Here is a 22,339-nt window from a genome sequence, read left to right as displayed (position 1 = left end):
CCCCCCCCCAAAAAAAAAGAAACCTAGTTGGTGCCAGTAGCTCATACCTATAATCTTAGCTACTCTGGAAGCTGAGATCCAAAGAATCATGGTTCAATGCCAGCCCAGATAGAAAACTCCATCTCCAAAATAACCAGCCAAAAGCTGAACTGGAGATGTGGTTCAAGTGATAGAGTGCCAGCCTAGCTTGCACAAGGCCTTGAGTTGAAATCCCTTTGCTGGAAAAAAATCATAACATACATGGTAAATATATGCTATTTTATGTTGATTAAAATTTAGAAACATATATAAGTAAAATATATATTGTGGTAAAATGGATATGACACAAATTTTACCATTTTAACTAGTTCTAAGTTCAGTGCCACTGTGCATTTGCAATATTGTGCCCCAAACCTTTTCTTCATCCTCAACCAACTGTACATATCCCTCCTTTTCCTCTTCTTACCCCCAGGAAACCCATTTTACTTTTTGACTGTATGTTTGGAGCACCTTATGTAAGCATAGACACACATCTGTATTTCTGAGTTTGGTTTCTTTAATATCATGATGTCTTCCAGGATCATTTATATAGCATCATGTATCAGGAAAGTCTTCTGTTTAAGGCTGCATAATATTCTACTGCATGTGACTATCACATTTTTCTTCTCTACTGTTTCAAGCGAGAAAAATGGAATCAAGTGACTTCCAGGAATCCTGGATAGCTTTTGAAACCTTTCAACTGCAAACTTGCTTTTCTTCTGTTCTTACCTGGCTTTCTTACTCATGGCTAGTATTCTATAACTTGAGCCATGCCTCCCACATAGCATTTTGATGGTTAATTGGAGATTCTCACAGATTTGTCTGCTGGTGCTAGCTTTGTACTGTGATCCTCAGATCTTAGCCTCCTGAGTAGTTAGGATTACAGGTGAGAGCCACCAACACCTGGCTACAATGGCTACAATTCAGTCTTTCACTCTGTTTTACTGGGGACCTGAAAAAAATCTGTATGAAAGTAGTGGGACTATCAACTCTGGGATTTTGTTCATCAAAATCCTATTTAAAGCGGGGTGTTGGTGGCTCATGCCTGTAATCCCAGCTACTCGGGTGGCTGAGCTCTGAGGAACACAGTTCAAAGCAATCCCAGGTAGGAAAGTTTGTGAGACTCTTATCTCAAATTAATCACCAGAAAACTAGGTTGATCTTGAGAGAATTGTATTTCTTCTTTTTGCTTATGTGGTGCTGAGGAATCGAACCCAGGGCCTCAGGCATGCAAGGCAAGCGCTCTACCACTGAGCCACCTTCCCAGCCCTGAGAATGTATTTCTAAAGGGTTCCTGCTTAGTTACATTTTAGGTACATACATCTTTTCCCTGAGCACTTTAATTAAGACAGCCTATTAGAAGCTCCTTGAATTTGAGTTGCATCCTGTTCTTTAAGTCACATCCATTTGCAGATTCTGACCCTGAACTCAGCCATTGCAAGCAGAGGGGCAGGGCCTGCTGGATTACCGATAGAAAGGAAGCAGCCCGCCTGGCTCTGTTTGCTTACCTACCAAATTTTTGGCTAATAATGCACCCTTCTGCAGAAGTAAACTTTGCTTTGCCAAGTTCCTTTCAAGTTGGTGTCCTTTTTCTTATGTGACACCCCAACATCCTGAGCTATTTCTAACACTGTTAGTTTGTACTATTAGTGCTGTGCATGTAGTACACACACACACACACACACACACACACGCACACAGAGCTGCTCCTACCTTTCCTATGTATGTATGTTTATATTAATGTATGATCTACATATATCTATCATGTGTATCATGCATGCAGACATCTATCATAATCCTATCTATCAGTTATCTCTAGCATGCCTAATTCTATCACTTATCTATCAAATCTATCATTTGTCCTCATGCATATCTTATCATCATGCATAGCTATCATACGTATCTTTTGACCTATCTTTCTATTTGTCTATCTGGAGGATGATTTAGGGGAATCCGCCACTCACACATCAATGTGTGATTGCTAGTCTGACTGCTGCAGGCGCCGGGACTGAAGGGCAGAGCTCAAGCTTCTGTGTAGGCTCTACAGGCTACAGGCTCTACAGGATGTGCTGTCCTTTGAACCTCCTTCACCTCTATTATTCAAAGTCTATGGGGCTTACAGATCATTTGCATCTAAAAAAAAACCTTTGTGGTGATGGGATGACTGGCATTTGACTGTGCATCTGGGAACTGTGGCTCAGTCAAGACCATAAGAAGGTTAATCCTTTGCAGCAGGTAAAAGTGATTGGCTCACTAGGTGCCAGTGGCTGAGATCTGAGGATCATGGTTTGAAGCCAGCCCAGGCAGGAAAGTCAGTGAGACTCATCGCCAGTAATACTCAGTAAAGCCTGGAAATGGCTCTGTGGCTCAAAAGGTAGAGTGCTAGCCTTGAGCAGAAGCAGCCCAGGGACAGTCAGTGGTCATCAGGTCCCTCGGACAGCACCAAGTTCTCTGGGGCCTGTGTTCCTGCAAGTCTAGAGATGGAGATGACAGCAGTTTTCTTCTCCCACTTCTCACATTGGTGTCATTCTTCTAGAATCTTCCATTTGCAAAGACACTGCAGACCCTGCCTTTATCTTTCGAGATGTGATGACAGATTTCAGTGGCATTAGAACAACATTCTCCTTCTGCAGTAAGATGCCACCCTGTCTATCCACACAGTTGGAGAGCTGCTGCTGCTGCTGCTTGCTTCTGGTCCCTCCTCCTTCAAAATTACAAAAGTCCATGTACATGTGAAAAGTGTATCACTGGAGGTTTCTGGGGCTCCTTCAAACTAGGAATCAACCTATAGTGGGTCCATAAGCTAGGTGCGTCTCACTGAGTTCTGTGTAGCTCAAGGGTCTTGGACATGGTCAGAAGCGGCCTATAGCTTCAGGGCTACCAATCAGTGTGGCTGCAAGCCTGGAGCACAGGTACTCCAGTGGAGCCAGGGGCCCAGAGGCTGCAGAGGCAGCAGGCAGAGGCCAGTCCCCCAGTCCTTGGATTTCCTGGGGATTCAGATCTTGAGAACAGGACCAAACAGCAGAAGGAATGGCCTTTCAGAGACAAGGCTGGGGAGTGAGGAAAACATAGGCAAGATCTCAACATTCAGCCCTGACTGAGATTTAGAAATGGACAGGAACATTAGGTAAATAAGAACAGCCCACTGTAAAGGCTGACACAGAACTAATGGCAGAGTGGCCAGGAGCGTAGTAGGTTGGCAGGACCCCAAGGTGAAAGGTCACAACTGATGTTGGTGCTGTCCACAGGTGTAGGAAGGGGTCAGTCTCACCTTGGGTATTCACCTTGGTGGGATGTTTGTTAATGGCAATGAAAGGTTTGGCTCAGTCCTCAACATACACCAAACATTCAGCACTGTCTACTGGAAGCCAAGAGTACAAGAGTCCCTTCTTATTGGTAAGGATCTCTGCCTGAAATGAGAGACTAGCTCCAACCTGATCTGTGTGATTTCCAAGCTTCTGGAAGAGCAGAGACTTTAGTTTTCATGTCGTGTCATTTGTTGAGACAATGTCCTCTGGAGGGTGAAGCTTTGGGCCTCAGCCACCTCATGCTCCAGCCCTGCCATGTTTGTCCCTACTGCAAGCTGGGCCTTTATCTCCTGCAGGTATAGCTCCTTCCATTCCACCTGCTCTGGGGATACCGTTGGAGCTCTCAGAGCTGTGAGAATCCCCAGATTTGTGCAGGTTCTCTGTGCCCAAGAATGTTTGCACATTGTTATAGTTAAGCCTTGTTTAATAACTAGACAATCCTGTCACCTTCCTGTTTCCCAGTGTCTGCTTCAATCCTGCTATCATGTTTAGAACAAAGCAAATGTGAACATGTGTTGAATGCTTGAACTCAAGATTGACTTAGGACATGGCCTCTCACCAGAGTGAGTCTTCAGAGGGGAATTCATCTTGCTTTCCAGAACTTTCTACAGGGAAACTGTCCTGGGGAAGTGGTGATATAATGCCTGCTACTAAGAGATTGCTGATGGAGCTCCCTATAGATCTTCTGTCTACTGTTAGCCCTCACCCCAAGTTCTGCTTGTTAAGTAATTGAGCAAAATGGTAGGATGCAACTACTTCAGTTTGAAATAGGACAAGGCAATGCCATTAGTAATGAAGGGAAGGGGAGAGGAAGAATCTTCTCTTTATTGATTAATAAGCAAAACCTACTCCAGAAGACCACCTACAATTCTAGAGAAGGTGTTTTTAATGAAAGCTTAAAAAATTTCAAGTCTCTGGCAAAGCTAATTCAAATTCAGCCATAAATCCCACTGATTTAAATAGTTCTGGTGGTTTCTAAGGCCCTGGCTCACAGCCCACTCATTCTTTGGAACAGAAGCTTTGGAGCCTTCCTTTGGTTGACATGTGATACCATTTAGTGAACTATTGCCCTGATCACACATGATTATGTCCATATAATCTCATGGTAGATCTGAGATTTAGTAGGGGGAGTAGAAAATGTTGGAAATTCTCAGACCACCGCTTAGTTGGAAAATGATTGATGTGAATAATTTAAGTTTTACTTACATACCTCAGTGGGTGCCAAATTGGTTAAAAAAAAAAAACCAGACAGTACCTTCTCAAGTTAAAATGGGAGAGATGGACTAATTCAGAACAGCAAGTAGTCAACTGTAAAGACCTTAATTATGTCAGTGAGGATGAAAATATGTGGCTGATACTGCTACACATTATTTAGGACCTCCTCTGAGAGCCTCATAAGTTTGGAGTTATTTTTCTAAGAGTTGATGGATTTATGGTTTACCCCTAAGCTGAACTAATCTCCATGGATACCAGGAAAGTCCATGTGAGCTGAGGGTTGGGGTGAGGCTGGGATGGGATGGGAATGGGAAAAAAAAATCAGTATCCTCTCTCCATGGAATTAGTGTCCTTAACACCAGCGACTCAGCTTGGAGAACATAGTGTCACTCTGAAGTATACAACAACAAAGAACCAACCCACAAAATCCCAAGAAATGTAAACTCTGGTAATCTAGTAATGGCTTTAAATGATTTGCTAAGGGAAAGGAAAAGAGTAAGAAAAAAGGAAGGTGGATAGGGGAAAGAAAAAGAAAGTTCCAGGGGAAAGTGCTGTTGTTTTCTGGATATTCCTTCATCTTTCTTCAGCAGCTGAGCACTAAACTGATCACCAATGAAAAGGACTAAAAAACTGTGTGTGTGTGTGTGTGTGTGTGTGTGTGTGTGTGTGTGTGTGTGTGTGTGTGTGTTGGTACTGGGGTTTGGACTCAGGGCCTCACGTGCTGGGTTGACTTTTTTGTTCAATGCCAGTGCTCTACCACTTGAACTTGAGCTCCACTTATCTCCCTCCCTATCCTCTCTCTCTGTGTGTCTTTCTTTCTTCTGCTTAATTGGAGAAAAGGGCCTCACAGCCTCACAGACTTCTGCCTGGGCTGGCTTTATACCATGATCCTCAGATCTCAGTCTCCTGAGTAGCTAGGACTGTAGTTATGAGACAACAACACATGCCTATAAAACTTTAAAACAAACAAACTTCTTTCCATTTTTGTGTCATAAAATGAGGTGAAGAAGATTCTGATAAAGTCTTAATATTCTAGCTTCTCAAGGTAATGCAGAAAATCCTTCAGGAGCTTGATCTTCCTGAAGGAGATAACTAGCTTACTAGTAAAGACTTCAAATTACCATCCTAGGGTGGAAAGAAGGAGCAAGGAGGGTTCTATCTTATCTAAAAGAGCAGGAGCAGGACATGGAGTGATCTTAGTGTGTACTTCTGTTAAGAAAAAAAAAACAACCAACACACTTACAACCACAAAGTCATTCTCTTATTGGACAGGTAAATAAGAATAACAAGTGTCAGTTTTATTCACAAGTTTTTAAAAAGTCTTACAAAATTATTTGTATTGGAAAATTTACAAACAGATAAATTCCAGTATGCAAACTAATCATAAAACCTAAATTGATTCAAACTATTCCCAAAGCAATGAGTTAGTTTTTCCTTCCCTTTTGTCTTCACTAACAACACTGAACCTAAGTGACAGCAACATGAATGTTTTATCTAAAGTAAAAAAATCTCTATTGAAAAATATATTCCATATATACAAAATTGGGGGGGAGGGGGAAATGCAACTTTACTAGGTTGCTTTAGAAATCCTTGTCTCTTCCTCATTAATGGCTTCTTCAGTGTGAGGAGCAGTTCCACATGCATGAGCATCTCAAGTAGGTTTCTTGACAGCAGCCCAAGTTGGGCTTCCTGGGCTGAGCTGGGCTTGTTGGGTGTTCCAGCAACAGTGTAACTGCAGTACGAGGTTTTCCTCAAGTGTTTATAAATGTATAATACATAGATGGAGAGTAAGTAGGTGGTGGTAACACATTTCTATGTTGATACACATAACTTGGACTTTTTCAAAGTCAGTATCAAATGAAATCCATTTTTAATCCTGTTCATTTCTCTACTGATCCAGAATGATGCTTCAGGGTATGAGGCCAAAGTGTCACTCTTAACAGCCTGTGTGTCTTTGTTTGCCATGGCCCGATGTAGGGAAACTATGTTCAGTTATGCAAATGCTATCTCTCTGTCATATCAATGGAGGCAGATATATGTGAGTTATAATACAAGCCACTGAGAGAAACCTAGCTTGCATTGTCATAGATGTTACCTGTCATGGCCTCAATGTTTTATTTGAGTTACTCAAAGGACATTCCCCCAGGAGTTGTAACATAACAAAGTTTAAGGACCATTGGCTTATGCTGGAAACAGAAAAAAAAAAAGCAAATCATGTTTTTCTTGAGCACTAGGTAGACCTAATCAATGTAGATTTCCTTGGACCACTCTGATTACCCATTTCAAGTAAAAGAATTGAAGTTGTAATAAGCTCCAGGAGCAAATGAGTTAGAACTTAGAATTATTAATATAGAAGTAGCCACAGGAAGAGGTTTGATAAATTCTACTAATGCCTTGCAAAGAATAAGGTAAAACATGACAAGGTATTGTGTCCTATGAAAGAGTAATTTGTGTGTGTGTGTGTGTGCGCATACCAGTCTTGGAGCTTGAACTCAGAGCCTGGGCACTATCCCTGAGCCTGAGTATCAGCTCAAGGCTAGTGTTCTACCACTTAAGGCACAGTTCCACTTCTAGCTTCTTGGTATTTAATTGGAGATAAGAGCTTCATGAAGTTTCCTGCCTGTGCTGGCTTTGATCCTCACAAAGCTCAGCCTCCTGAGTAGCTAGGATTACAGATGTGAGCCACCAGCACCAGGTAAAACAGTAATTTTAACATTCAGTTTAAATGTTGGTAAAAGACTTTGAATTAGGTGGGGCTATTTCAATGCAACTATCTTAGTGAATTCTATCAAGTGCAAGTTCAAAGGTCAAAGTTCAAAGTATAACTGTGACAGAATAATAGTAAGCAATTAAAAGTCAAAGGCTAAATCTGATCATGTAGGCTCAAAGAGGGGGGAAAAATCTGCTCAGTGAAGTCCTCTTGGGTCTCTAGGTGAAGAACAAGTGGGTCTTACTCTACTTCAGATTAAACTGGGCTCATTTCCTTCTTAGCCCTAAAGATAATTCTAGTGTGTACATAGCAAAGTAGTGGTTAATGGTGAGGGTGAGTTAGGCCTCCCTGACTAGGTAGAAGATGGTGGCCAACACCTGCTCCAACATGTAGAAGGTGGGGATGACTCAGCAAGATGCATGCGCCCTTCATGTCTGTGACCCTAACCTCCATCCAATCAGGAGCCCTTCCACACTCATGCTTAAATGTGAGGGAACCAATCATGAGACTTCCTGCAGCATATGTCCACCTCTCAACCAAAAAGACCAGGAGTATGCCCTAAAGAGGAGGAGGCAAGGACCCTATATAGAAGGCCCTGGGAGAGAGACTGTGGACACTCAGCTCTGGGAACCCTTCCTGTACAGGGAGTACAATTTACTGTTTAAAGCATGTTTATTTGAAAGCAAAAGGAACAGTAAAATGTACTAGAAGGGTTCCCAGAGCCTACTAAATATAGGGACCTTGCTCCTTCTGCCCTTTAAATTCTTTAATTAGTGGAGAAAAGTAACACAAACCCTACATGGTGTCAGTGGAATACATTAATAGAACTCCACGCTTTTTTTTTATTTTGGGTGTTGATCCTTGCACTCAGGGCCTGGGTGTTGTCCTTGAGATTTTTCACTCAAGGCTAGTACTCTACCATTTGTGCCATAGCTCCATTTCTGGCTGTTTTGGTGCTTAATTGGAGACAAAAGTCTCATGAACTTTCCTGTCTAGGCTGGCTTCAAACATTGATCCTCAGATCTTAGCCTCCTGCAAAGCTGAGCCACTGATGCCTGGTGAACCCCAAACCCTGTTATCCACCATCACCAGGCTAAAATAGGAGACTCTGCAGAGTAAACTTATAATATTTGAAGGAGGACATCCTTCCAAGCCAGAGTGGTATTCTCTTGACATTCCACCAAGCCAGACTGGTATTCTCTTGAACAGCAACCACAATGTGAGCTTTTCCTCTTGCTCTCATCCACAGTGTATTCTCAATCAAGACTACCTCAGTGGTAGGGTACTCTTAAATGCTGCAATTCCTAAAGCCTTTAATATAAAGATGCAATGCAAATAAAAGATCACTACATTTATAAATATTGCCCTTCTATAAAAGACATTCTGGGCCTTCTAAGCTATGATCTAGGGGCAGATGCAACGAATACTTCCATGTTGACTGACTGTCACAGGAATATGTTCACTCATGTATCTACAGCTTGTGTGTTACATGGTTTTGACAGCAGGATTGTCCTTTCCCCACCACATTCTCACATTCTGTAACCCAGGTCCTCTTTCCTACCACTGGCAGGTATTCATGAAGCAGAGGCTCTCCTCTGATTCCTGGTTAGGTTAGAGAACTTCATCTGATATGAATTCAAGGTATAAGTTGGTGGTATAAAGTCACTTCTAGCCACAAAGGTTGTCAGGATCTTGTCCAGTAGGATCTTCACCTTGAATCCCATGACACATTAAAACCTAAGGCACAGAATCTGTCATGGACTTGTGGGAAGAGAAGAAGCAATCAGGGGTTGTTTTTGGAAAGAAAATGTCCATGAATGTAGATGCTGTGGACTGTCTGCACTCAGAACACATTTACCATGAGAACAAGCAGGAATACCAGGTTGTGTCTTGGTACTGGTAATTGCATAGGCTGGAAAATCTGTTAGTCTTTGAAGTTAATCATGTGACTTCTGGTTTGGAGAAGGGTTACAAATCAGTCTGGAGTCTGATCTTGCTTTTTGTTGAAGCTTCAGGTCTGGCTCATAAGTAACTGGTTGAAAGGCTTAAAATGTCATCATTTTGGTTCTGATGTATCATCTCTTCCTAGGAGCCACACAGGTCCAGCTGGCTCAGTGTGTAAGCCTCAGATGGGGTGTGTCCTTTGGCACAGACATATAACTTCCACAGCAAGATGAAGGCTACCTCAGGTTTCCTGAAACAGTCACAGAGGTAAGCTTTTAAGACAAGACTTCCATGTTAAAATGACTAAGTGAACACTGCAAAAACTGATTACGAAGAACTATAATTAATTGAGTATGCAAAACTGTAGTTATTAGTTAGATCCATGAGTTAATACTTCATCAACGAGAAGGGAATCTAGCAGAATGCAAATATACCAGTAACCTTGTCCTCTGAGAGTAAGCTAAATGTTCTAATTTCAACACATAGCTGCTCTTATTTGCCAAGTTTACTTAAAAGATGAAACTATAAGCCACAACAATCATGATGACTTAATAACAAATTCTTCTGCTGATTGTCAGTCTCGTTCAGACATTTAAAACTTACTTCTTCAATATGTTAGAAATCACAGTCTTTCACCAAATAAAAAGTGTTGTGTGGCTTTTTCTTTCCTATGTATGTCACCCAATCAGCACCCCAGTGCCTTCCTGAATTCTGAATTCTGTTATAAAGTCAAAAAACCAGAAATTCCTTAGAAGAAGGAACTAGGTTCTCTGTCTTGGAAAATAGCCTGTTAGGAAGAAATGTGAACTTAGTAGTCTGTAAATAAATAAAGCAAGTTGAGTTAAAATACTTGCTGAGCTGGGTGCTGGTGGCTCATGCCTGTAATCCTAGTTACTCAGGAGACAGAGATCTGAAGATCATGGTTCAAAGCCAGCTGGGACAGAAAAGTTTGTGGGAGTCTTATCTCCAAATAATCACTAGAAAACTGGAAGTGGAACTGTACCTCAAGGTGGTAGAGAGTTAACTTTGAGCAGAAGAGCTTAGGAACAGCACCTAGGCCCCAAGTTCAAGCCCCATGATTGGCAAAACAGTAACAACAACAACAACAAAACACTTGGTTGGTCCTTTGATAGAAGACATCCATACCCCATAGAGATTTGTAGTAGCTGTCACTTCCTATTTTCTTTTGAATATTAAAGGTTCATTCACTATATTTCTGATTTATTAAATGCAATAGAAGAGAAAGAACTTTTCAGAAACTAGTAGTCTCTCTTCCTTTTTTTCTCTCCTTTTTCTCTCTCTCCTTTCTTTCTCTTTCTCTTTTTTCTTTCATTCTCTTTGTTCTTTCTTTTTCTTTCCTCTTTCTTTCTCTCTTCTCTCTCTCCCTCCCTTTCTTCCTTCCTTCCCTCCCTCCCTTCTTTCCCTCCACCCTTTCCTTCCTTCCTTCTCTTTCTCTCTCTCTCTCTTTCTTTCTTTCTTTCTCTCCTGGGGCTTAAATGCACGGCCTGGGCACTGTCCCTGAGCTTCTTTTACCCAAGGCTAACACTCTATCACTTGAACCACAGCTCCATTTTTACATTTTGGTAATTTATTGGAGATAAGAGTCTCACAGACTTTCCTACCTGGGCTGGCTTCAAACTGTGATCCTCAGATCTCAGTCTCCTGAGTAGCTAGGATTACAGGTTGAGCCACTAGCGGCCAGCCATAGTCCGTTCTTGGTTGAGACTTACACTCAAGCAATCTTTTGTCTTCTTTATCATTGTGAAAGCTGTACAAACTATGGGATGACTCAAAAATAACATCAGTAAACAATCTTTCATATAAAAAATAGGCCTCAGGTGTATGTGGGTTGTGTTTATTTGCTTAATTTGTTTTATGTATCTCTTCTTCATTTCCTCCATGTGGAGACCAAAACAACATTTTTCTCTCCTTCAAAGCCAACTAGGTTTTTTTTTTCTTCTTCTGCTTCTATAAATTCTCTAGAAACTTTCTTGGGAGTTCAAAAGAAGACAAAAACATGGTACATTTAGATTACTTTGCAGCAGATTATACAAGAAACACACCTGCACTTGCACCATGTTTTGACGTTAGCTGTGTGTGTGATAGCAAAGTCTCATGGAAGCGGGTGGGGGGTGGCAGGGAGTGAGGGGCTGCACATGCAGGAGCATGCGCATGAGCAGTATGTGTCCAGAGCTTTCTCCGCCCCATTCACCCTGCCTCTCCCTTGCCTCTAGCTATGTAGTGTGCCACGAAGCCCGCCCAGCTATGAGCTTGCCCGCTCTGCCTGGCTCCTGTGATATCTTTATGCACAATACTCTGGTACCCTCCATTCACAGCCCGGTTATTTAGAACTGAGTTTAACAACTCTCTTCTCCTCTCCCTCGTCTATGAATGTGTTCTGGGCTTCTTCTTTTATTTACATACTAGATTTATTACATGAGAGGTTAAGGTTGGGAGGATCATGGTTCTAGGATTTTTAAAAAAATCGTGTAAGGCCATTTTCATAGAAAGGGAAGTTTGATACACTGTTTTCAGTCCCTGTCTGGGATGGGATAGGAAAGAAGTGAGACCCTATCCTAAAAATAATGAGTGAGAACCGGGGCTGGAGGCGTGGCTTAGAGATAGCACACCAGTCTAGCAAGTGCAAAGTCCTGAGTTCAAAAATCCCACTACTATCAATAAGAAAAGAAATGAGGAACAACGGAAAACCTCCCCAAGTATCCCCACATTTTGCGGTGGGAACTGAATTAGAACATTCTAGTCTACCACAAACTGGTGCCTTACCTGACAGGAGGGCAGGGTGGCTAACTGCATGGCGTCACCAACCTCCTGACTTAGCTGGCTTTGAGCAGTCAGTGCATCCTGAGCCAGCGTGGAGTCCATGCTTGTATCCTTATATCTGGAGAAGTCAGTAGGTCCTGAAAAGCTTCCAGAATGAGCTGGAAGGAGAACAGCTCCCCCAACTACTTCTTGACTGTTTGAATCCAAAGATACTGAGTTTTCGTTGTCTGGATCAAGGGGACGACATTCCCCAGTCATGTCAGGGTAGGAGTCACACAAGGAGATGTCATCGCCACCCATGGAATTCTGCATCAGGGGCCAAGCGTCGGAATATTCACCACACGTGGACCGGGAAAGGGTCCCAAAGAGAGCCGGCATTGCCTCCCCAAGCGGGGCTGTGCTTCTGAACACACGTAGAGAAGATCTTTGAGTATTTGGTGGCAACAAATGATACAACTTCAATGCAGTGTGTCTGCTATAATCTCAAGTCTTAGAGAGCAACTGGCAGGTAGTACGTCAGACCACTGATGAACAGACAGTAGTGACTTACTATCTTAAGCCTGATTTTCTACATCTGCCATTATTAGTTTCCAAGGTCAAAGCTATTTTCTCCCTCCCTCCCTCCCTCCTTCCTTTCTTCCTTCCTTCCTTCCGTCCCCTCTCCCTCCCTCCCTGCTTGCTTTCTTTCTCCTTCCTTCCTTCCTTCCTTCCTTTCTTTCTTTCTTTCTTTCTTTCTTTCTTTCTGTCTTTCTTTCTTTCTTTCTTTCTTTCTTTCTTTCTTTCTTTCTTTCTTTCTTTCTTTCTCTGTTCCTCCTAGATCTTAGCTAAGTTTCTTTGATGGCTGTTCTAGGACTCTAAAATAGTACATCATCAGTATGCAACATGTTAAACATGACTTCTCAATGACAGAGATGTCATGAATGTAAAACAAAAAATACAAGCTAGGTGTGCACGCTTATAATCCTAGCTATTCAGGTTCTGGTTGAGATCTGGAGGATCATGGTTCAAAGCCAATGTTGGGAGAAAAGTCTGCAAAATTCCATCTCCAAATAACCAACAAAATAAGTTGGGCTAGAGGCATGGCTCAGGTGGTAGAACACCATGCAAACAAGGAAACTGAGCAAGGGTGAGGCCCAAAGTTCAATCCCTACTCCTAGCAACAAAAATAATAAATGAATGAAAGAATAAGCAAACAAACAAGCAAACCAGTAAAAAATATAAACAGTGATACTAGGTATTAGCGAACATGAGAGTCCTTTCTAATTCCTGCCAAAGAATTGTTCCCTTCTTGGCTGGGCACCAGTGGTAATCACACCTGTAATCCTAGCTGCTCAGCAAGCTGAGATCTAAGGATCAAGTTCAAAGCCATCCCTGGCAGGAAAGTCCATAAGACCCTTTTCTCCCATTAACCACCAAAAAGCTGGAAGTGGAGTAGTAACCTTGAACAAAAAGCTTGGACTCAGTGCCCAGGCTCTAAGTCCAAGCTCCAGGAACAGTAAAAACAAAAACAAACCAGGCACTGGTGGCTCAGTCCTGTAATCCTAGCTACTCAGGAAACTGAGATCTGAGGATTGTGATTCAAAGCCAGCTTGGGCAGGAAAGCCCATAAGACTTTTATCTCCAATAACCACCAGAAAACTGGAAGTGGAATTGTGGCCCCAAATGGTAGAGTACTAGCCTTGGGTGAAAAGACTCAGGGACAGCATCCAGGCCCTGAGTTCAAGACAAAACAAAAACAAAAAACAAACAAAAAACCCCAAACCCAAAAAAAACCACAACTGATTGTTTCCCTTCCAATTCCCACAATATCACTAGAAATATCGAAAAAGCACCCCTGTACTTTCCCATGTAAACTGACAGCTCAGTAGAATACATCCCTGAAAAAGCAAATACAAAATGGTTCATCAAATGTGCAGTTACCTCTCATGAGGGGCGGCCTTCGAATGCACCCCACAACCAAGAGCTGAGCGGGGACTACCACAGGCTTCCTCACAGCACAGGGAGGGGATCAGGTGAACAGGCCCTGTGAAAGCCAGCAGAGAGTGAGTTTCAGTCTGAGTCTCTCTCCACAGCACATTGATTAATTACAAGGCCAGCAATAAGTTTATAGTGCAGAGCCCTGGGAGACGCTTCCTTAACTAAATGGCTCAGATTATCCTATCCAGGCCCAGGGTAGAAGGACTCTGTGCTTGCTGATCTGGTACACTGAGAAGGCCAATAATGTCTCCTCTCTTGTATTTCTGAATTTGATCTGAGTTTGATTTCTGAAGCTGATGAGCGTCCTGCAAAATTTCTGTCTGATCTTTTTTACAAACATCCATGTCTGGTGATGTTTGACATCACCAGAAAGATGAAAGAACATTCTCACATTAAGAGACCAGAGAGATTTTAAGAACAAAACTCAGTCATGTTATCTGGGATTTTCTTTCACCATAAAGGGGGAAAATAAGAAAATGTGAGCAGGCACCAGGCTCAGAGGCTCATGCATGCAATCCCTGCTACTCAGGAGGCTGAGACAGGAAGAACATGGTTGGAAGCCAGTCCAGGCAGGAAGGTCTGGGAGACTCGTACAGTTAGAAACAAAAAAAAAAAAAAAAAGCTGAGATGTGTTTCAAGTAGTAGAGCATCAGCCTTGAGTGAAAAAGTGAAAAAGTCCAGTAAGAGAGCCCAGGCCCTGATTTCAAGCCCCAGCGCGCGCGCACACACACACACACACACACACACACACACACACACACACATACACACACTTGCTGCCATTAGAAAGCCATATCCACTGTGATGTATGTGGAGAGATTCTTTTCTGTATCACTCTGGGCCACCCAATGGGCCAAGTCCTTCAGGACTAAACTCACCGTAGGTCTGGGCTGAGTTCTGGTGGCACTTGCAGCAAGCTCTGTGCCCGTAGTTACTGAGTTGAGGTCTGTCAAAACACGACAGCTCAGAACCATTATACTGAATATCTTGTGATCGCAGAGACCCTAAAAGAGGGAAGGAGAGAATTCTGTTAATGGACATAATTGCTCTAACAGGAGCCTGAGTTAACATCATAATATGAACTAGCACTCATCTTGTTTTTTTATTATTTATTTAGTGTTTAACTGGAGATTAGAGTCTCATGGACCTCTCTGCCCAGGCTAGCCTTGAACTGCAGGAAATCCTCAGCTATCAGCTACCCTCGCTAGGATTATAGACGTGAAGCCATCAATGTCTTGCTGCGTTTGTATTTTTTAAAGAAAACAGTTAGCTGTCATTAAATGTTTTTTAGTTTTACACTTTAATATTTTAATGTTTGTTTCAATGACAGTTTCTCCTGATGTTCTGATAACTTCTTGTAAGTTGAAGACAGTTGTACCGTCTAATCAACTGAGCATTGTAGCTTGGCCTTGCCTGCCTCATACCTATGTACCAACATTTCCATTAGGCAGTGGTTGGGCAATACATGCAAATCATGCAATGCAAAGCCTATTATAATGCAGTATTGCATATCTCATACAGTAAAACAAACAAAACCTTAGAAGTTTTACCATTACGGTAAAGCTGACAAACTGTTAGGCTGAATTACGGTAAGGTGAGGACTGTCTGCATTTCTTCTCACATGGAAATGCAAATACAAAAGAAGTGTTAAGAAAGCTCAAAATGAAGCCAAGTACTGGTGGCTCACTCCTGTAATCCGAGCTACTCAGGAGGCTGAGGTTTCAAGATCTCAGTTCAAAGCCAGCCTAGGCAGAAAAGTCCATGAGACTCTTATCTCCAATTAATCACCAAAAAGCCAGAAGTGGAGCTGTGGCTCAAATGGTAGAACGCTAGCCTTGAGCAAAAATAGCTTGGGACAGCATCTAGGCCCTAAGTCTAAGTCCCAGGACACACACACACACACACACACACACACACACAAAATGATCAGCTGTGGCTCAAGTGGTAAAGCAAGAGCTAAGGATCAATGCCCAGGCCTTGAGTTCAAGTTCCAGTACTTGCCCAACAAGAAGAACAGAAACCTATTAAGCAAACAGTCAGCTGTTGGCACTCACAGCTGGGCTTCTTCTCCATGAACTGTCTCTTGCAGTAGATGACACAAAGGATGAGGAGGGCCAGGAGCACTGTGGCCAGCGCACTACAGATCACGGCGGCCAGGGCTGTGTCTCGAGGGCTGGAGGCTGTGGATGCGATTTTCACAAGGTTGACCTTGCTGGTACCTGAAAGGCACAAAAATAGGACCATGGCTACCCCAGAAATGCCAGGTTTATACCAAAGCTCACAGGCCTTGTCAGCAAACAGGCTTCATGTGGCAGAAACAAAAATCCCAAGGAAACCAGCCTGACAGGCTTTAAGATGTTCAAGTACTTTCTTCTTTTAGAAGATCTCTGCAATGCTACATCCCCACCCTGTATGCTAAAATGTGTAAGAAGTGTTCCCACAACACTGTACACCACCTTGCATGTATCAGGAGGTAGAGATGGGCTTTTGATCCACAGAAGCAGAAATCTGGGTCTGCCAGTTTGATTTGTGTATCTGTATGACTTCACATAGCCCTGGGGCCAAGGGGATTGCCAACTCCCCAAAATGGGCACAGGGATAGTCGTTTTCATGACATCTAGTTGCCGCAATATTAATTTGTAACTAAAAGTGCCTCCAATATGCCCTTTAGCTCTTGCTTTTCTCAGGTAGCAGTGTCTACAGAGGAACAAGGAAAATATGCAAGTGTTTTCTTAGGAGTAGGGGTTGGATAACTGGGATTTGAACTCAGATCCTCATGTGTGCTGAACAGGCATGGTGGCATGGTTTCCTAAGACAGGCCTCCAGCTCTTTTCTGCATTGGTTACTTTTGAGATAGAGTCTTATTTTTTTTGCCCAGGACCATGGATTGCACTTGGCCCTATTTTATCCTTTTTACCATAGCTGGAATAGCACATACATACATTCAGCTATTGGTTGAGAAAGGGTCTCACAAACTTTTTTTTCTGGGCTTGGGTGCTTTCCCTGAGTTTCTTTTGCTCAAGGCTAGGTTCTACCAGTTAAGCCACAAATCTACTTCCAGGCCAGCCTTGGACAGCAATCCTCAGATCTCAGCCTCCTGAGTAGCTAAGACTACAGGCATGTCACAGACTTTTTGCTTGGGCTGGCCTCAAACTGTGATCCTCTTGGTCTCAGCCTTCTGAGTAGCTAAGATTACAGGTATGAGCCACAGCACCCAACTTAATAAAGTTTTAACTGTTTTCACTCTTTATGTAAGACAAGGTATTTGGTTACCTCTAAAACCCTCAGGGTCCTGATGGGTAACTGGGCTCTGGAACTGCATTCCTGATCTTTCTTTCTATGTATGGGTTGATGACCATGTTTTCCATAAGCATCTCTCTTATGGAAAATAGGCTTATCATTATTAGCTTTAATTTGTGTACATGTGTGTGTGGGTGTGTGTGTGTGTGCGTGTGCACGCGTGCACATGAGGGGTGAATATTCCAGTCTTAAGGCCTGAAATCAGGGCCTAGGTGCTGTCCCTAAGCTTTTTTTTGCTCTAAGCTAGTGCTCTACTAATTAAGTCACAGCTATAATTCTAGCTTTTTGGTGGTTAATTGGAGGTGAGTCTCATGAACTTTCCTTCTTGGGCTAGCTTTGAACTGTGGGCCTCAGATTTTAGTCTCCTGAGTAGCTAAGATTTACAGAAGTGAGCCACCAGAGCCTGGCTCTAATTGTTATATAGACATAAAGATGGGAGCTATGGGAAACTGGCCTAAGTAGGACCTGGAGCAATGTTCTACATTTTCTGTTCATAGATCATTAAATATATTGAATTCCTGAAAAGAACTGGGCCTCAATCTGTTCAGGCTTCTAACAGTACTTTTAACAACATTCCACTCTTCAGAAACTTTTACCTTTCCTGAATTCAAATGCATGTCTAATTTCAACCAATTCAATCACTGACTTCTCTCAGACTCTTGAATATTGTGCTTCAGCAATTACTTTAAAGAGAAGATTGTCTTCTGAGCTTAAATTTTATACTAAGCTGGAGGCATGGCTCAAGTGGTAGAACCACTAGCCTAACAAGCATGAGGCCTGGCGTGGTTTACTTGTTTTGTGACAAAACTTACTCTGAAGGCCATTATAAAATGTTCAGAATCAGGACCATGGACAGGCAGGGCTGAAGTTAAACGTTAGCCCTATCACATGCTTAACTTTCTCCTCCTTTCCCCTTCCTTTCTCTTCCCCTTTCTTTGCCTCCATTCCCTTCTCCTCCTCTTTCCTTCTCTTTTCTATCTTATGCTCTGTTCTTCCCATATATAAGACATATATATTACATACAGTTCACACACACACATACACATACACACACACACACACACACACACACATGTGAAGGATAATTGGCTCAAACTTTGTGTATAGGAAAATCAATTTTTTTAATCTGCTAGCATATACAATGTGGTTTGGCCTGATTTAAAACATAAATATGGTTGCACAACTTCAACCTGCTTTATCCTTAACATTAAGGAGGCTACTGCCATTTTTACAATGGTGAAAACCAACATAGGAATTTGAAGCTTTTAGTTTTGAGATGTTATTTTTAACATCCGAAAGGTATAATTAGATGAATGTTAAATAAATATAGTATGGAAGATCCAGTTGTAATGGAAATAATTATGCTTTCTGTCTAGGCTCTTTTTTTTTGTCAGTTGTAGGGCTTAAACTCAGGGCCTGGGCGCTGTCCCTGAGCTTTTTTGCTCAAGGCTAGCACTCTACGACTTGGAGCCACAGCTCCACTGCTGGTTTTCTGGTGGTTTATTGGAGATAAGAGTCTCACCGACTTTCCTGCTTGGGATGGCTTTGAACCAGATCCTCAGAGCTCAGCCTCCTGAGTTGCTAGGATTACAGGCGTGAGCCACCAGCGCCTGGTTAGGCTCCCAGTTTAAGATTCCACTAGCACCTGTTTCCATCAGCACTGGGAAATGATACACTAGCTTCCAGCTGTGTAGCCTGTCACTTTGAAAACTCCAGGTTTGTTTGTTGGTGACTGTTTTGTCACAGGCAACCAATGAAAAATTCTAGCCATAAACACACAATTTAGACTTAAAAAAATTCTCACTAGCCAGGCACCACTAGCTCAAGTCTGTGATCCTAGCTACTGAGGAGGCTGAGATCTTAGGATCACAGTCTGAAGCCAGACAGGGCAGGAAAGTCTGTGAGACTCTTATTTCCAGTTAACCACAAACAAACAAACAAACAAACAAACCCAGAAATGGTGCTGTGGCTCAAAGTGGTAGAGTATTAGCCATGAGCAAATAAGCTCAGGGACAGTGCTCAGGCCCTGAGTTCAAGCCCTGGGACTGGCATGTGGAAAGAAAAAAAAAATCTATCTATCTGTCTGTCTGTCCGTCTGTCCGTCTTTTTCTTTCCTCTCCTTCACTAAAGTATTTTAGCTTTCCCAGTTGTTCCAAGCAGTATTCAATCCATCACCTTCTATATTATCCATTATCATCCACACAAAGCCCAGGAAAGGTTTAACAAAATGAAAACCTGCTGATGAATCTTATTTCTAACCACGATTGTTAATAAGAATAAAATTATTAAACAAGTTCTCTACGATCTTAATTGAGACATAGTTCCAGAGGGTAGATTTTATCTTGTTAATCTAAACTGGCTAAATAAAAGTATGTAGAGTAACGTTCAACTTACGAATTCCACATATCCCACAAAGAAATCAGCTAGTAAACAACACAGCTCTTTGTTTTTTTAAATCCACTTTATACCAAATATTCAGACATAGACAGATGTAAAGAAGTAAGTCTTCCTTTGGTGTTATTGTTTCAATAATTGAGAGAGATATTATTAAAATAGGTAAAATTACAAAATGAGATTTTTCTCTTTGTGCCTCAACCTGTAGCCATACCTATTAAAAAATGTGACTGGGTACCTGTGGCTGCACCTGTAATCCTAGCTACTCAGGAGGATGAGATCCTGTCCCTGCGCTTCTTTTTCCTCAAAGCTGGCACTCTACTACTGAGCTACAGCTCTACATCCAGTTTTTTCTGTGATTAACTGGAAATAAGAGTCTCATGCACTATCTTGCCTGAACTGGCTATGAATGGAGATCCTCATATCTCAGACTCCTGAGTAGCTAGGATTATAGGCATGAGCCACTGGTACCTGGTCTTTCTCTCTCTCTCTCTCTTCTTTCTTTCTTTCTCTCGCTCTCTTTCTCTCCTTCTTTTCTTCCTTCCTTCCTTCCTTCCTTCCTTCCTTTCTTCTTTCTTTTTATAGCAGTCCTGGGGTTTGAAGTTCAGGGTCTGGATACTGTCCTTGAGCTTCTTTGCTCAAGGCTAGTGCTCTACTACTTGAGCCACAGTTCCATTTCCAGCTTTTTGGTAGTTAATTGGAATTAAGAGTGTCATGGACTTTCTTGCCCTGGCTGGCTTTGAATTGTGATCCTCAGATCTTAGCTTCCTAAGTAGCTAGAATTATAGGTGTGAGCCACTCCTTTTCTATTCCAAATGGAGTTTTCTTCCCAAGTTAGTATTCCAGATGTTGAAGGTGTTTACCTGTGTGGCTGAATCCCCTTTTGTGACTGAACTAAGTCAAATCGATTTGTCACAAAGAGAATTACCACAGGCCCTGTGCCTTGTCCTTCTTACTGTGTTTATTTTGCAGGAATATTGACAGTAGAACTGGCCAAATATATGTATGAGAAAATACAGATTTCTTCTCTGCCTTCTTTTCTGCTAATTTCTCTCCTCCCTTTTCTGTGTACCAGTTCTGGAAATTGAACTCAGGGCCTGAATCCTGTCCTTGAGCTTTTTGCTCAAGGCTAGCACTCTACCATTGAGCCAGAGCTCCACTTCCAGATTTTTTTTTGGTGATTAATTGGAGATGAGTCTCACCGATTCCTGCTCAGGCTGGCTTTGAACAGTAATCCTCAGATCTCAACCTCTTGAGTAGTTAGGATTACAGGCATGAAGGGCAGTTATCTCCACCCCCTTTTAATATGCTCCTATTTTGTATATGACTTAAATATGCAATGTAATTTCTGTTTAATCTTTACATTTCTATTTACTTATAATTAAGAAGTCCAAACTGCTACTAGATAAAATCTTAACAAATCTAGTTTTGCAGATCTTAACTGGTTTTATAATCATGTGGTAGTCTCTACCCCTTTTACTCCCAAATTACAATCTGTTCCATCATATGGACAGGTAATCTATAAAGGCAGAGATATAAGGAGGTGATATACAAGAAAATGAAAATGAGATGGAGACAGATGGAGAAGGACACAGCTTCCCAACCAATAAAGTTTTGTGTGAGCTAGGCACGCTCCCGGATCAGAGTTGTCACGGCAGGGCTCTCGGTACCCGGGATTAGCAGGACCCAGGTCAGGTAGAGGGTTGTATCCATGAACTTCAGAAAGAACAAGGGTAGGAGAAGAGGAGAAAGCTTCAAAGATTTGGAAACAGGATTTCTAAAGCAGTAGACAAACCAGGAGCCAATGGATCACACTTGTAAGACTAGCTACTCAAGAGGCTGAGATCTGAAGATCATGGTTAAAGTCAGCCTGGGCAGAAAGGTCTGTGAGAATCTCTAATGAAGCAGCAAAGAGTTGAAAGTGGGATCGTGGCTCAAGTGGTAGAGTGCCCTACTGGTGAGTAAAAAAAGGTAAGAGAAGAAGGTTCTGAGTTCAAGCCCTAGTGCTGGCACACAAAAGAAAAAGAAAATAAGAGTCTTTTTTTGGAATGAGGGACTGGGAGAGAGTGAGGGAAGGGAAGATAGTGTAGAAAAGGAAATTCACTCATTACCTGACATAATTGTGATCCCTTTGTACATCACCTTTATAACAAATTTTTTAAGTCTTTTACTTTTTAAGATAAGCACCTCATGTGATAGAAATGCTAAATTAAAGGACGAAAGAATGCCCGAAGAGCCCTGAGAGAGGACAGAGCAAACCTGTAGGGACCTGTAGGAGGAGAGAATGGAGAGATAGGAGTTAGAGAGTTGTGGATAGGTACTGGGGTGTTGCCTGAGCAATTCAAGCTGGTAGTAAGTCAAGTCAGAGAAAGACTAAGCAGTGATCCAGGCACATCATGCCTGTAATCCTAGCTACCCAGGACGCTGAGATTGCAGGATTATGGTTTGAAGCTGGCCTGGGAAATCCATGAGATTCTTAGCTCCAATGAACCACTAAAAAGTCAGAAGTAGAGGTGTGGCTTAAGTGATAGAGCACTAGCCTTGAGCAAAACAGTTCAGGCCTTGAGTTCAAGGCCTAGGACTGGCACGAAAGAAAGAAAGAAAGAAAGAAAGAAAGAAAGAAAGAAAGAAAGAAAGAAAGAAAGAAAGAAAGAAAGAAAGAAAGAAAGAAAGAAAGAAAGAGAAAGAAAGA

The 22,339-nt window shown here is 42.2% G+C and overlaps 1 protein-coding gene across 1 annotated transcript in view; it reads right to left on the bottom strand.

Annotated features, from left to right (window-relative positions):
• Positions 1–2,531: 2,531 nt before the first annotated feature.
• Tnfrsf19 (tumor necrosis factor receptor superfamily, member 19) overlaps positions 2,532–22,339 on the bottom strand; it is a 51,294-nt gene continuing 31,486 nt past the window's right edge. Inside the window, exons 5-10 of the mRNA XM_013013137.1 lie at positions 16,008–16,172; positions 14,832–14,957; positions 13,897–13,999; positions 11,980–12,379; positions 2,900–3,053; positions 2,532–2,722 (exon numbers count right to left, since the gene is read on the bottom strand). Of these exons, the coding sequence (XP_012868591.1) occupies positions 2,532–2,722; positions 2,900–3,053; positions 11,980–12,379; positions 13,897–13,999; positions 14,832–14,957; positions 16,008–16,172 (1,139 nt within the window). The remainder of the gene's footprint in view (positions 2,723–2,899; positions 3,054–11,979; positions 12,380–13,896; positions 14,000–14,831; positions 14,958–16,007; positions 16,173–22,339) is intronic.

Source organism: Dipodomys ordii, unplaced genomic scaffold (genome assembly GCF_000151885.1).
Source record: "Dipodomys ordii isolate 6190 unplaced genomic scaffold, Dord_2.0 Scaffold1, whole genome shotgun sequence".
In the NCBI taxonomy this organism is placed as follows: Eukaryota; Metazoa; Chordata; class Mammalia; order Rodentia; family Heteromyidae; genus Dipodomys; species Dipodomys ordii.
Note: the sequence above shows the minus strand (reverse complement) of the source record. Positions and strands in the feature narration are given on the sequence as shown.